At 36.0% G+C, this 14106-nt stretch overlaps 1 protein-coding gene across 1 annotated transcript; it reads right to left on the bottom strand.

Annotated features, from left to right (window-relative positions):
• Positions 1-476: 476 nt before the first annotated feature.
• On the bottom strand, positions 477-14066 carry LOC133460919 (coiled-coil domain-containing protein 106-like). The gene is made up of 8 exons (XM_061741632.1): positions 14051-14066; positions 13923-13945; positions 8839-8914; positions 7252-7443; positions 4416-4568; positions 3032-3256; positions 2628-2788; positions 477-632 (listed from the first exon to the last, which is right to left on the bottom strand). The coding sequence occupies exons 1-8, from the start codon at positions 14064-14066 to the stop codon at positions 477-479; spliced, it is 1002 nt and encodes a 333-aa protein (XP_061597616.1).
• Positions 14067-14106: the final 40 nt, after the last annotated feature.

The following is a 14106-nucleotide window of genomic DNA, read 5'->3' as shown; positions in this document are numbered from 1 at the left end:
ATGTAAAGAAAAAAAAGGTAATAAATGTCTTCATGTAACAGAAACACAAAAATCAACATGGATTGTTTAGACTCCCAGAAAATGAATCTTTACCAATTCAAGACATATGTAACATAAGAGTAACACCATCTAACTTTTTAGATGCATACTCTGCAATTTATCTGCAGGCACTGGGAAAAAATAAATACATAAATAAATAAATAAATCAGATAAGGCAGGTAATTCAATTATCAATAGTCATTCTCCATTATTCATGCTTTATAAATGCTCAATTTCTGCCATATATTGGAGAATGAGCTGAAGAAACTGTCTGCAAAATATGTAAGACAAATATAATGTCTGCCCTGTAGTCTGTATTAACACTTCATCTTAAAAAAGGAAGAGATCCAAACGATTGGACCTGTGAAAGAAAAAAACAAACAAAAAGGCCACATGTACCGGGAGGAAACTGGTCCAGGAGCGACTGTTTCTCCCCGTCAGTTTCTGAAGCGGTACGAGATCGGCAGCAGCTTGTGCGTCTTCTTCATGCCCTGGACTTTGGTGTGCGTCTCCTCGTCCATGGTCTTGTAGCAGCGCCGCGCGTAATCCAGGAGCTTCTCCTTCGACGCCTCAAACTCTCCCACTTCTGTCAACTGTGGGGACAACAGAACTGCTCACCAGCATGAAATGTAAACTCTTTTCATAATCTCAGGGAGAAAGCCTGAGGACGTGACATGCAGTACTCGAGTTGAGGGGGGATGAGGGGGGACGGCATCCCCCCCTGAAATAAAAACAGTCCAAATCATCCCCCCTGTAAAACTGTCATCTCCCCTTTCCATCCCTTATGTCATTTCATCAATGAATGTGGTTTTACTGCTATTTCAACATTTAGAGTCATCACCTGAAAAATAACTTATTTGACAATTTTCACCTGTTTCAAGTAAATGTTCACTTGAAATAAGTAGAAAAATTTGCCAGTGGGACAAGATTTATCTTCTTATTACAAGCAAAAAAATCTTGTCCCACTGGCAGATTTTTCTACTTATTTCAAGTGAAAATCTACTTGAAACCGGTGAAAATTGTTATTTTTTCCAGTGATGAGTTTTGTTTTAAGTATAATGAGATTTTTTTTTTTACTAAAATGAGACATTTTAACTAGAAATAAGACAAATATTCTTGTTAGGATTGTGAGTTTTTGCAGTGATCCATGTTACTTATCCTGTGAAGGACAGAGTCATATTGATAAGTTCAGAAAACTGTTTTTTATTGTTGTGTTTTGATGTATTTGATGTAAGCCCAGTGGATATTTAAAGCTTACAGAAGGCTGCATTTAACTGCTGCTATGTCATTCCTGCAGTATTTCTGCAGGTGTTTTGGTCACTGCTATTATTTGTAATATATTATATTATTTGTAATCAGCACAAATTATCTGTCCCCATATGATAAAATCCACCATCCCCCCTGATTTTTTTTTACAACTCGAGTACTGGTGCATTAGAAAATGCCAGAATTGAACACTTGCCTTTAAAGACATACAATCCACCTGCTCTTCCTCCTTTTTAATCACAAACACGACTCATCTGGTTGGTTTTATTTGGCGATCCAAAGACCACGTGGCTACACATGGCACATTCCTTGAACTATCAGAACATTTTTAGGGATTCATTTGGACTTAAAGGTGAAACAATGTATGAATATTAAAGACCTGTTTGTTTCTGCTCAAACTGTCAGCTCCTTTAAATCAGGCCTAAAAACATTACTGTTTACTGAAGCGTACTCCTAAATTAAATACTTACCTGCTGGATCTACTGCCCTTATTTTTTAACAACTTGTGCTTTTTATTATTTTAACTCTTTTCCTATCATTTTATTTCATTTTATTTGTTATTTAAGCGTACTCTTAAATTAAATACTTTTTTAAAACCGCGCAAAGTTATGGATAAGCCCTGAATGCAGGCATTGTGACGTAGAATTGTCAAATTGGTTTGATTCACCGCACGAATCGGCACAGATTACTTTTGTAATACTGTATTTGACCCGGTATTTGTACGTTTTCACGGTGTAGAAACGTAATTCGTGCCATTTTAAGAATGAGATGTGTCCGAAGTGGAAAACTTTTTGCACACCGGATTTGCAGAAAGGTGCGTCGGAGGAGGAAAGCAGCAGCCAAACCTAACAAGAAAACTCCCGCACACCTTCTTCTCACTGTTCACTTATTTATTAGGCCAACGTTTCGGTCATAGACCTTTTTCAAGGCACCAAAAAAAATGCCTTGAAAAAGGTCTATGACCGAAACGTTGAACAGTGAGAAGAAGGTGTGCGGGAGTTTTCTTGTTAAGAATGAGATGTACCTGCTGTACTCTACTGCCCTTAATTTTTAACAACTTGTGCTTTTTATTATTTGACCTCTTTTCTTATAATTGTATTTCATTTTATATGTTATTAACTGTTTAATTGTGTCTTGCTGCTTTTAATTTTGATGTAAAGCACTCTGAATTACATTGTGTTGAATTGTGCTATACAGATAAACTTGCCTTGCCTAAACTTGTGTTATAGAGATTAAATAATGGATGGATGGATCCTCGGGTGGATCCTCATGTTGGGTGCTGCCTAAGCTCAGACTTCATAAGAAATCTAAAACTCTCTGACCTTATCCGGGGCCACCAGCAGCAGCTCTGCGATGGGGGAGGTGGAGGCCATGGTGTTGCGGTCGACTCCGTGGATCTGGAAGGCCCGGGACATGCTCCTCACCCGCTGGTACGTGGTCAGGATCTTCTTATACCGGATCAGAACCCCGTCTGGGTCTTTCACTACACAGTCAGGTGGGAGGAGAACAGAGACTGAGCAGAGGCCTGCACACTCATTTTAGATTCTTGGTTGGTGTCCAGGAGTTTAAGTCTGATGCGTTTCTAATAATTAGCGCTAATAATCAGGTCAAATCTGCTGTTATTGCACAGGAGCCGTTTCTAAATAAGATGTTGGTGTTATTTCAGTGTATTAGTGCAGCTCAGTTAGTGGGACAGATTTTTACATTACATATGTTGACCTGTCACCTCTCTGCCTCTCCCTCCCGTGCGTGATCCTGAAGATCCTCCTCATCTTCATCCTGGGCTCCCCGCCGGCTCGCCCCCGGCCCTTCTTCTTTGACCCCTTTTCCACGGACGAGTCCTCCCCTTCCTCCTCCTCCCCTTCCTCCACCTCCTCCTCCTCTTCCTCCTCCTCCACGTACTCATCCTCGGTGTAGAACTTTGCCTCTTCCAAATGAAACTCCTGCTTGACTGCAGGAAAACAGAAGAACATCATTTCTATGAGAGCTTTTCATTCTCACAATATTCATCTGAGAAAGTGTGACTGCGTTTACATGCAGTCATTAACCCTTTTAAAACCGGAATATTAGCAATAACCTGGTTTTGCACGGCCATGTGAACACCAATAACCCCTTTGAATAACGCAAATTTGGTAATTAATTTGGTTTTTAAAAACCCAATATGAGCCCTGGGTTACTCCTTTTAAAACCCGAATATTCGGTCATGTAAACACCAAATGGAATATCCCCATCAAACGGAACAGGAATTTGTTTTCTGCACATGCTCTGTTCACAAGGAATCCTGGTCTTTTGAGTCCAGGAAGTTCTTATAAACACGGAGAAACGCAAGACCAGGAGGAGACTAATCACTTCATAAATGTACACTGTAAAAACTCAAAATCTTAACAAGAATATTTGTCTTATTTCTAGTTAAAATGTCTAATTTTTAGTCAAAAAGAAATCTCATTACACTTAAAACAAGATTCATCACTGGAAAAAACAACAATTTTCACCTGTTTCAAGTAGATTTTCACTTAAAATAAGTAGAAAAATCTGCCAGTGGAACAAGATTTTTTTGCTTGTAATGAGAAGATAAATCTTGTCCCACTGGCAGATTTTTCTACTTATTTCAAGTGAAAATTTACTTGAAACTGGTGAAAATTGTCAAATAAAGTTATTTTTCTGGTAATGACTCTTGTTTTAAGTGTAATGAGATTTTTTGACTAAAAATGAGACATTTTAACTAGAAATAAGACAAATATTCCTGGTAAGATTTTGAGTTTTTGCAGTGTAATGAAGGATATGAACATTTCTGCATTTGTAGACGGTAGAAAGTACCAGGATAGCGAGATTTACAAGAAGGTGAGCGAAAAGTTGCGCGAAGCAGGATTTGTTTTGAATTTGGATACAGGAAGAAGAAGCGGAAATGACGGGAATTGTGTCATGATGTTCTCCGCGCGTCGCTGGTTTGATCCAGATATCCCAAATGATGAATTACCATGTAAACAGGGATAACCCTGTTTGCTCGCGCATGGAAATGAAATATTCCAAATGTTTCAGTAACCGGAATATTAGCAATAACCCGAATTTTGACTGCATGTAAACGTAGTCTGTGTCAGCATCTTCCCTACCAGGGACCTGGATGTTGCGGCGGCTCCTCGGCCCCGGAGCCTGGACGCGTTTCAGGGTCATTCCAGACCTGGTGGTCATCGGGGAGGGAGGGGACGGAGAGCTGTTGGGCTGGACCTTCACACCACGTTTGGAGTCTCCACACCACTCTGTCACTGACGGAAACAACATTCACAGTAATGACACAAGGTCTAACCTCTTACCCTGGATTCCAGAGGTGTCTTCAGTATTCACATTCATTACTCAGGTAGAAGTATAGATACTAGAGTTTAAAAATACTCCTGTAGAAGTTGAAGTATCAACTCAAGTTTTTTACTCAAGTAAAAGTATAAAAGTACTGGTTTCAAAACTACTTAAAGTATAAAAGTAAAACTAATGTAAGGGGGAAAAGCCATTAAGGACAAAAGCCATTGAAAATGAATGTATATTAGTATAATGCAAATATATTAAAGAAGCATATATGTGTACTATTGAGCATTAACATGTGTTTCAGAGAGCAGGAGATATGATGACTAGTTGTCTATAAGTATTGTAATGGTGCAAAAAGTCAAACTTCAGAGGCATGTTATCATTTATCCTAACCTTTATTGGAATGTACATCCAAGTTTAGTTGCAGGAATCTGAGGGAACGGATGTAAGAACAAAACTGGACAAGAACATCTGAAACAACCACAACCAAATTCACTCTATCCGGATGGAGCAATTTAACTGGATAGTTTTATTAAAGGCCCAAATGAAATAGAGTAACGAGGCTGTTTTTAAAATGTAAGGAGTAAAAAGTACAGATAATTACGTGAAAATTTAAGGAGTAAAAGTGAAAAGTCGTCTGAAAAATAATTACTTCAGTGAAGTATAGATAACCAAAATTTCTACTTAAGTAAGGTAACAAAGTATTTGTACTTTGTTACTTGACACCTCGGTTGGATTCACACTGAAAGCGTCATAGGCAGCCGGCTGCCATTCATTTTTTCCATGAAAGTGCGCGTCAGAGGCGTGAGAGGCGTCACAGGCGGCGGGAGCAGCGCGTCCAGAGCGTCAATTTGAAGTTGAAAAATCTGAACTTTATGCAAATGAGCAGCGGCAACACCGAGGCAGCGTCCAATCACAGACTGGGATTCCCGAAGCCTCAATGCAGATTGTACTTTCATGTACACACAAACGTACACTCACTCACATGCATACAGGAGCAGAGCTGTGCACTAACAAACTTAATTTATCAGGAATTAATATATTTCATCTCATGTGAAACACGTAACTATTCACATACTTTTATTTGCTACATCGATCCAACGCAAAATAATTAAAAACCGTGCTCATTAATCACAAAACACAGTTTAAACAACATGACCTGGGGCCTGTACTACGAAGCAAGTTCAACATATCCAGGATATCTTTTCCTTATCCAGATTCACTAACCCAGACAATTGCAATCACGCTAAGCGGTCACACGACGGCGGTTATCAACTCGGTATATCAACCCAGGTTTCTCCAATCTGGATATGAGCGCGTGCACATAAAAGGGGCGGTGTTTTCAGCAAATGACCAATTGCAAGCATGGAGAAGTCCGCTGTCAGAGCCGCTTATTTCAGTAGCGAAGAGCAAAGGATAAATTACACTGTGATTTAACTTAATATTTAGACTTGAAATTAAAAGTTCATGTCGTGTTCAAATTAAAGGAGGTCTGACATTTCATCCTCTCTCAAATGACTCGTACCTTGTTTCTACACTATATTTACAGTTTGTACATAAAGGTTTATTTGCAAAAGTAGTTTTCTTAGAAAGACGGAGTGAGGGTATCTACAGCAAAGACAAACGTACTCGCATACCTTGTTTGTGTTGAATAAATGGAGAGGAGACATGGAGCGTGTCTATCACTTCAGCAGTACATTTAATTAACGTTCAACAACGGTTAATGTTCGAGACATCAGCTGTTTTAACAGTCGGGGCAAAACGTTACCATGACAACACCGGAGGGGGCGGGGACTCCCACTATAACAGAATCCCATAACATACCTCTCTGTCAGGAGAAAAGAAATGATAAAGTTTTGATACTTGGGTATGAAAGGAATTGCTTAGTTTCTTGACTAATTCAATTTTTGTTGAAAGTCAGCCCACTCTTTTTTTTTTTCGTCTCACGATCCGCGCACCGAGCTCCACTGGATTCTCTTCGAAAGGGCATGCCATTTTCCAAGAGCGCTGATTGGTCAGTGGGCGGTGCTTTTATACCCGGCGATCTGTATCTCGAACATAACCTGCTCCGGAGCAGGTTAGCTGTTCAGCATAAGTTACCATGGCGATGTACCCCGGTAAGAAGTGAACCACCGTCGTAGTCCTGAAAACCCGGGGTTAAACCTGAAGTTACCTCGCTAACCCCAAATCCCGCTTCGTAGTACAGGCCCCAGATCCGCTCCGACCCGGTGTGTCAGTGTTCACCGCAGACAGACTGCAGCTTCACCGGGACTAACGGCTCTGATGGTTGATGTTGATCCAACCTGGTTAAAGAGAACATCAAACTCACTCTTATCTACGTGTAAATAACGCTAAAATATAAAGAAGGCTTCCCAAAGTGTGATTCATGTTGAAATAGGAAACTAAAGATGTGCACGCTATTTAAAGATATGTGTAGGCTATATATATATATATATATACATAACTAGTACTAATATACACTTTGTTCCCTCCAGTTCTGCAGCGAGCTTTAGCCCCGCCCACTCCAGGCGTCGACAGTACATGCCTCTTCCAGTGTGAATCCACCAATCAGCGAGATGCAGGCGTCAGGAGATTTTTGACGCTTTCAGTGTGAATCCAGCATTAAAATGTCTCCGAGTCGGGCCTCACCGTCTGGACTCCTCATGTTGACGATGAAGCGGTCCAGCTGACAACGCAGGAAGTTCCTCTCCTCCTCCAGCTCCTCGATGCGCTTCTGCAGCCAGGCGTTCTTCTCCAGAGAGACGTACAGGTTGGCCCGCAGGTTTGACACCAGGATGAAAGGGCTGTAGAGAGAAGGAGGAGGCTCCTGCCCTACCGGCTCTGCAGGAAAAGGAGGAAGGGGATTACAAATGTGGCTGACAGTGAGAGGAGAAGATGAAACTAATTAAAAACAGAACAAAATGACAGATGCACTGGGCAGTAGTTAAAAAAAAAAAACTAATATTGGTCAACTTATAATTATTATTATTATTATTATTATTAGGATAAAATACTGAGCTAATAAAAACAACAAAAGCAACCACAAATGCCTTTGTTTTTCCCAGGTGGGATATGACAGTTTAAACAGGCGAGTCTTTGTGATGGAAATATTAGTCTTGGCCCGGGTACAGAGTGTGCAAACTGATATTTTGTTCCTAAAAGATTAGCTCTGGTGTTACAATGACCTGTACAAGGATCATTTGTGGTGTTTAAAATCTTAACGCATCCCTTTTCTGTGTCATTTCCTGCATTGAGACCAATGATGTATGTTCTGACCCACTTGCATGCAACTGCTTAATTAAATCTACTGAAATCTGGCTCATCCCTCAAGTTTTACCATTGTTAACTTAGATGCATTCAGTTTCCGTATATATATATATATATATATATATATATATATATATATATATATATATATATATATATACATAATAATAATAATAATAATAATAATAATAATAATAATAATAATAATAATAATAATAATAATAATAATAATAATAATAATAATAATATAGTACAGGGGTCGGCGACCCAAAATGTTGAAAGAGCCGTATTGGACCAAAAACACAAAAAACAAATATATCTGGAGCCGCAAAAAATGAAAAGTCTTGTATAAACCTTACAATGAAGGAAAATGGCAAAAGGCGAAATGTCGAGAAAAAAGTCGAAATTTCGAGAAAAAAGTCAAAATCTTGAGAAAAAAGTCGAAATGTTGAGAAAAAAGTCGAAATGTCGGGAAAAGAGTTGAAATGTCAAGATTAAAAATGAAAGGAAAAAGGAAGGAAAAAAAGAAGAAAATAAAGAAAAAAGAAAAAAAGGAGAAAAAAAAGAGAAAAAAAGAAGAAAAAAATGTAAAAAAAGGTCGAACATTTTTGAAAAAGCTCCAGGGAGCCAGTAGGGCGGCGCTAAAGAGCCGCATGCGGCTTTAGAGCCGCGGGTTGCCGACCCCTGGTTTAGTATATATGCCTTCAGGCAGAAAGTTCCAGGGAAGTAGTTCTGGAGATGATATGAGCAGCTGAATTCTGAACTAGCTGTAAATTATGTAGGAACTTGTGTTGTAAACCAACAAGAAGAGAATTACAGTAATCAATCTGGGATGTGACTAACTGGAACTTCCAGTATAAAGAAGCATAAACTTATAACCAGGAATCCTGAGTGGCGTCCTCAGCACACCGATCATCATCTGTAGTAACTGACACATAATAAACACGGTCATGTGAGGATGTTCCGTACCGTCCATCATCTGCTGGCCGTGGTTCATGTGATAGGCGTGAGGACGGTTTATTCCCTCCTCCAATGGAAAAGAGACCTCGTAGGTGTCCAGATACATCCCTCCGCCAGCACTTCCTCCCTCTGCTGCTGCCGATGAGGAGGAGGAGGAAGACGGGGGCATGTAGTGCTCTGTGACGGGAACAACAGGAGAAACTCACTGAAAGCTGAAGGTTCATTAGATCCAGTCACACAAGTAAGAAGTAATTATGCAACATCACCGAGAACTTAAATAGAATTGAGCTTTTTCACAGAGATGAAATCACATTTCAACTTACACTGATACAAATATTGTGCTTGATCTACTTAAAAAAAGTAAGTCAACTTTTTGCATGAGATTATTATGTAAATCAAGACAGACTCTTTGTATAAACTACTTAACTTTTTGTATGTAAATAATACATTTTGCAAGTAGTCCACTTAATTGTGTTAAGTTTACTTTATTTTTTCAAAATTAAGTTGACTTTATTTACCAAAATTAAGTTGACTTTACTTGCCAATTAATTTTGTACATACTAAAAATTAAGTCGTTTTTTTTCTTTTATTATTTTTTTAATTTTTTTTTTATTTTAATTTTTATATTTGTATTTTTTATTTTTTATTTTTTATTAGTTTATATTAAAAAAAAAATTAAGTAGTTTATACAAAGACTAGTCTTTCTTCATCTACATAGAAATCTCATGCGAAAAAGCCTTCATTTTTTTGAAGTAGATGGTGTTCTACTTAAACAAATAAAGCATGTTTCATCTAAACGTTGGTCAATCTGCCCAATAGATTAAAATTGTTAAAGGAAAGGTAAATACAACAAGATCAAAGTGCAAACTCAGTCTTCTCACTTTACTGCATCAAAACTTGACGTTGACAGTTTTCGGGAGTTATTGTGGCTATTAAACCTGAAGACACCAAGAGAGAATAGGTGAAATAAAGGCTGGGGGAACTTGATGAATCAGGAATGTTCAGCATCACAAGCCCCAACCAAAGCTTCTCAATAATCTCAAAATACCCCCTCAAAAGTCTCCTCTGGAAGTTCACTTCTACCTGCAGTTAAAAGTTCCCCTTAAAAGGGATCTATGTTCCTGGAAAAAGTTCCTACAATTAACCTCGTCAACCCCATGTACTTGTACATTTACCTTGTGTGGACATAAAAAGTAAATTAGATGCAACAAACTTTTAAAAGTTGCATAAAAGGAAATATATTTTGGTGAAAGAAAAACACACTGCAAAAACTCAAAATCTTACCAGGAATATTTGTCTTATTTCTAGTTAAAATGTCTAATTTTTTGTCAAAAAATCTAGCCAGTGGGACAAAATTTATCTTCTCATTACAAGCAAAAAAATCTTGTTCCACTGGCTGATTTTTCTACTTATTTTAAATGAAAATCTTTTTTTTTCCAGTCTTATTTTAAGTATAATGAGTTTTTTTACCGTTTGGTATGTTTGTTCAAGATTAAATAAACTTAATAGTGCGGTCTCTGCCATGTGCCAAAGATGTAAAATAAACACTGGAAATCTTCTCCATGTGCTCTGGAACTGTCGGATTATAGATGCTTTCTGGAAATATGTTATTAAAATAATCTCTGACATTTTAAAATCATATATTCTTGATCCTAAAGTCTGGATACTGGTAGATATCAGTTCACTAAATATGACTTATCATAAAAACTTCATTCTGCTTGCAGGCACCGCGGCAAAAAATTTTATTTAAAAAAACTGGAAATGAGAAAAATCCCCAGAAACCCAAACAGAGGATCAATGAACTTGCATCATATAAAACTCCAGAAAAAATACTGTATTCTGTTAGAAAAAAACCTAGGGACTTTGACCTTATTTGGGGAGCCTTTTTGGATGTTTTGCCTTTATTGGACGAGCTAATGATCTGAATCATCTACTGCATTAAAGAATGTGTTTTTTCAGGACTTGATTATTTACTTTATTATTAATTTGCTCCAATTATTGTTATGCATATGTGAAAAGAAGCTAAATGATTTCTTTCTTCTTATTTATTTATTTATGTTTAATTATTGTTATGAGAAGTTAAAAAAGGGGAAATATTGATATTTCTATAGTTATTGTAAATCTTTTTTTATTGCCCTCAATAAATTGCCTATGTCTATAAAAAAAATGATATGTTTGTTCAAAACATATATGGTGTTGAACATTAGTTGTTATTTATCAATTGTTTCGGCACCATTAAAGTTGCAATTTTTATAAACTTATTCATGTGGGACTTCAGCTTTATATGACACAAGTTACATACCTAAAACACATGAAACTCAACCAATAAAGCAGAGTACGAGTTAAACTTTCTTCACGCAGAAAAGGTGTCCTTTGAGAGAGTTAAAAAACGAGAAGTTACCAGTTACCAGTCGATTAACGACCAATTAACCAGCAATACACTGCAAAAACTCAAAATCTTAATTTGAATATTTGTCTTATTTCTAGTTAAAATGTCTCATATTTAGTCCAAAAAAATCTCATTACACTTAAAACAAGACTCATCACTGGAAAAAACAACAATTTTCACTTGTTTCAAGTAGATTTTCACTTAAAATAAGTAGAAAAATCTGCCAGTGGAACAAGATTTCTTTGCTTGTAATGATAAGATAAAATAAGATAATCCTTTATTTTCTCCCTCAGTGGGGAAACTCACTTTGTTGGCAGCAGTACACATAACACACACATGCAGGGGAGGGGTAAAAAGTAATATATATATATATATATATATATATATATATATATATATATATATATATATATATATATAATTACAAAATTACAAAATATGAACAGTATATACAGTACATTGAAAATAAAAAAAAAAATATATAATATAAAATATAATATAATAAAATAAAGTAAAAAAATCTTGTCCCACTGGCAGATTTATTTCAAGTGAAAATTTACTTGAAACAGGTGAAAATTGTCAAATAAGTTATTTTTCTGGTAATGACTCTTGTTTTAATTGTAATAAAGATTTTTTGACAAAAAAATTTGACATTTTAACTAGAAATAAGACAAATATTCCTGGTAATATTTTGAGTTTTTGCAGTGTAAAACACATGAAACTCAACCAACAAACCAGAGTATGAGTTAAACTGTCTTCACGCAGAAAAGATGTCCTTTGTGAGAGTTAAAAAACGAGAAGTTACAAAAAAAAAAGTTTTCCATCGATTAACGACCAATTAACCAGCAATAACAGCTCAGTGACCAAATTCCTTATGACTTTAAGCTGATTTTCAACATATATAAACACCACTTTGGTCGTTACATGAGTTTACGAGCAAATACGTCCTTTAGAAACAGTTGCGAGCGACTCTGTGAGTGATGACTGAGGGCTGATTTATGGTTCCGCGTTACACCAACGCAGAGACTACGGCGTAGCGTAAGCGGCGACGCACACCGTACGACGCGCGTCGCCGCGTATTCTACGGCGTCGGCTCTGCGTCGATTTAACGCGGAACCATAAATCAAGCTTGAGGATGCAGCTCACCTGGTGGGTTTGTCTCGTCTCTGCTGCCTGCAGGATTCATGGTTGCAGCCTACTGGATGGGTAATAACTCAAAGATCTGCAGTGGCCTGAGATAAATGTGTCCAGCTGTTATACTTCTGTAATACAGCCTGAAATGAGCCACTTCTCCTTACGGCTCCGCCGGCGAGCGAGTTCACCGCAGCAATTACCTGATTATAAGTGGCGTCAACAGGTGAGGTCTGGTCACCTCACACATGCGCAGAATAACGCACCACTAACACATACACACATACACACACATGAAAAAATAAAAAAAAGTTTTTTAAATGTACTATATTACACAAACTGTGCTCTTTGCGACTTTATATTTTTTATTTTATATTAAATAACAAAAAATCATTTGAAACAAAATCTTTTTTTTTCCAACTTTTTTATTGGGTTTTGCAGATGTATACAATTATATTAAAACATTTACAACAGAAAAAAAAACCGAAAAGGCCAGTGGTCACTTAAGTATTGCAGCATACCCGAACAACCTATATAAAACTAGAACAACCACAATAAAATAATTAGATACATTAAAAAAATTTTAAAAAATAAAAATAAAACTACGACAGAAATTGACAACTAGAAAAAATAAATAAAAATTTGTAATGAAAATTATTAATTTGAAACAAAATCTTTTTTTTTCCAACTTTTTTTATTGGGTTTTGCAGATGTATACAATTATATTGAAACATTTACAACAGAAAAAAACAAACAGAAAAAGACAGTGGTCACTTAAGTATTGCAGCATACCCGAACAACCTATATAAAACTAGAACAACCACAATAAAATAATTAGATAAATAAAAAAATAAAATAAAAAAAATAAAAAAATAAAATAAAACTACGACAGAAATGGACAACTAGAAAAAATAAATACAAATTTGTAATGAAAATTATTAATTTGAAAAAAAATATTTTTTTTTCCAACTTTTTTATTGGGTTTTCCAGATGTATACAATTATATTAAAACATTTACAACAGAAAAAAAAAACAGAAAAAGACAGTGGTCACTTAAGTATTGTAGCATACCCAAACAACCTATATAAAACTAGAACAACCACAATAAAATAATTAGATAAATAAATAAATAAAATAAAAAAATAAAATAAAACTACGACAGAAATGGACAACTAGAAAAAATAAATAAAAATTTGTAATGAAAATTATTAATTTGAAACAAAATCTTTTTTTTTCCAACTTTTTTATTGGGTTTTGCAGATGTATACAATTATATTAAAACATTTACAACAGAAAAAAAAACAGAAAAAGACAGTGGTCACTTAAGTATTGCAGCATACCCGAACAACCTATATAAAACTAGAACAACCACAATAAAATAATTAGATAAAAAAAAAAAAAAAAATAAAAAAATAAAAAAAATTTAATAAAACTACGACAGAAATGGACAACTAGAAAAAATAAAAAAAAAATTCTAATGAGAATTATTAATTTGAAACAAAATCTTAGGTGAAGAAGAGGTCGGAACTCTGGACTCTTTCAACCTTCGTTCGAAAAAATACTTTAAAAATACTTTGTAGCCTACAATGTTATATACTGAATACGGAATTACTTGTAGAATATTTGATTTTTTACTATGTAAGCTGTCTTTGGGATATATGACAAAATGCTGGTTGAGAAAAATTTTAAAGTTTCCCTTACTGGACAAAAAGGTCATAAATTCCCATTGAACATCGAACGCAGCAAAACGTTAAACC

The sequence above is a fragment of the Cololabis saira genome, chromosome 15 (assembly GCF_033807715.1).
Source record: "Cololabis saira isolate AMF1-May2022 chromosome 15, fColSai1.1, whole genome shotgun sequence".
In the NCBI taxonomy this organism is placed as follows: Eukaryota; Metazoa; Chordata; class Actinopteri; order Beloniformes; family Belonidae; genus Cololabis; species Cololabis saira.
The sequence above is the reverse complement of the archived record's forward strand: the minus strand, read 5'-3'. Positions and strand labels throughout refer to the sequence as shown.

Bases quoted from the DNA above. Each gene is read 5' to 3' on its own strand.
- LOC133460919 (XM_061741632.1), bottom strand. The intron at 7,444-8,838 runs GTACGGAACATC...CTTTTCCTGCAG, and splicing joins CGGCCAGCAGATGATGGACG to AGCCGGTAGGGCAGGAGCCT. The intron at 4,569-7,251 runs GTGAGGCCCGAC...TGTTTCCGTCAG, and splicing joins CAACATGAGGAGTCCAGACG to TGACAGAGTGGTGTGGAGAC.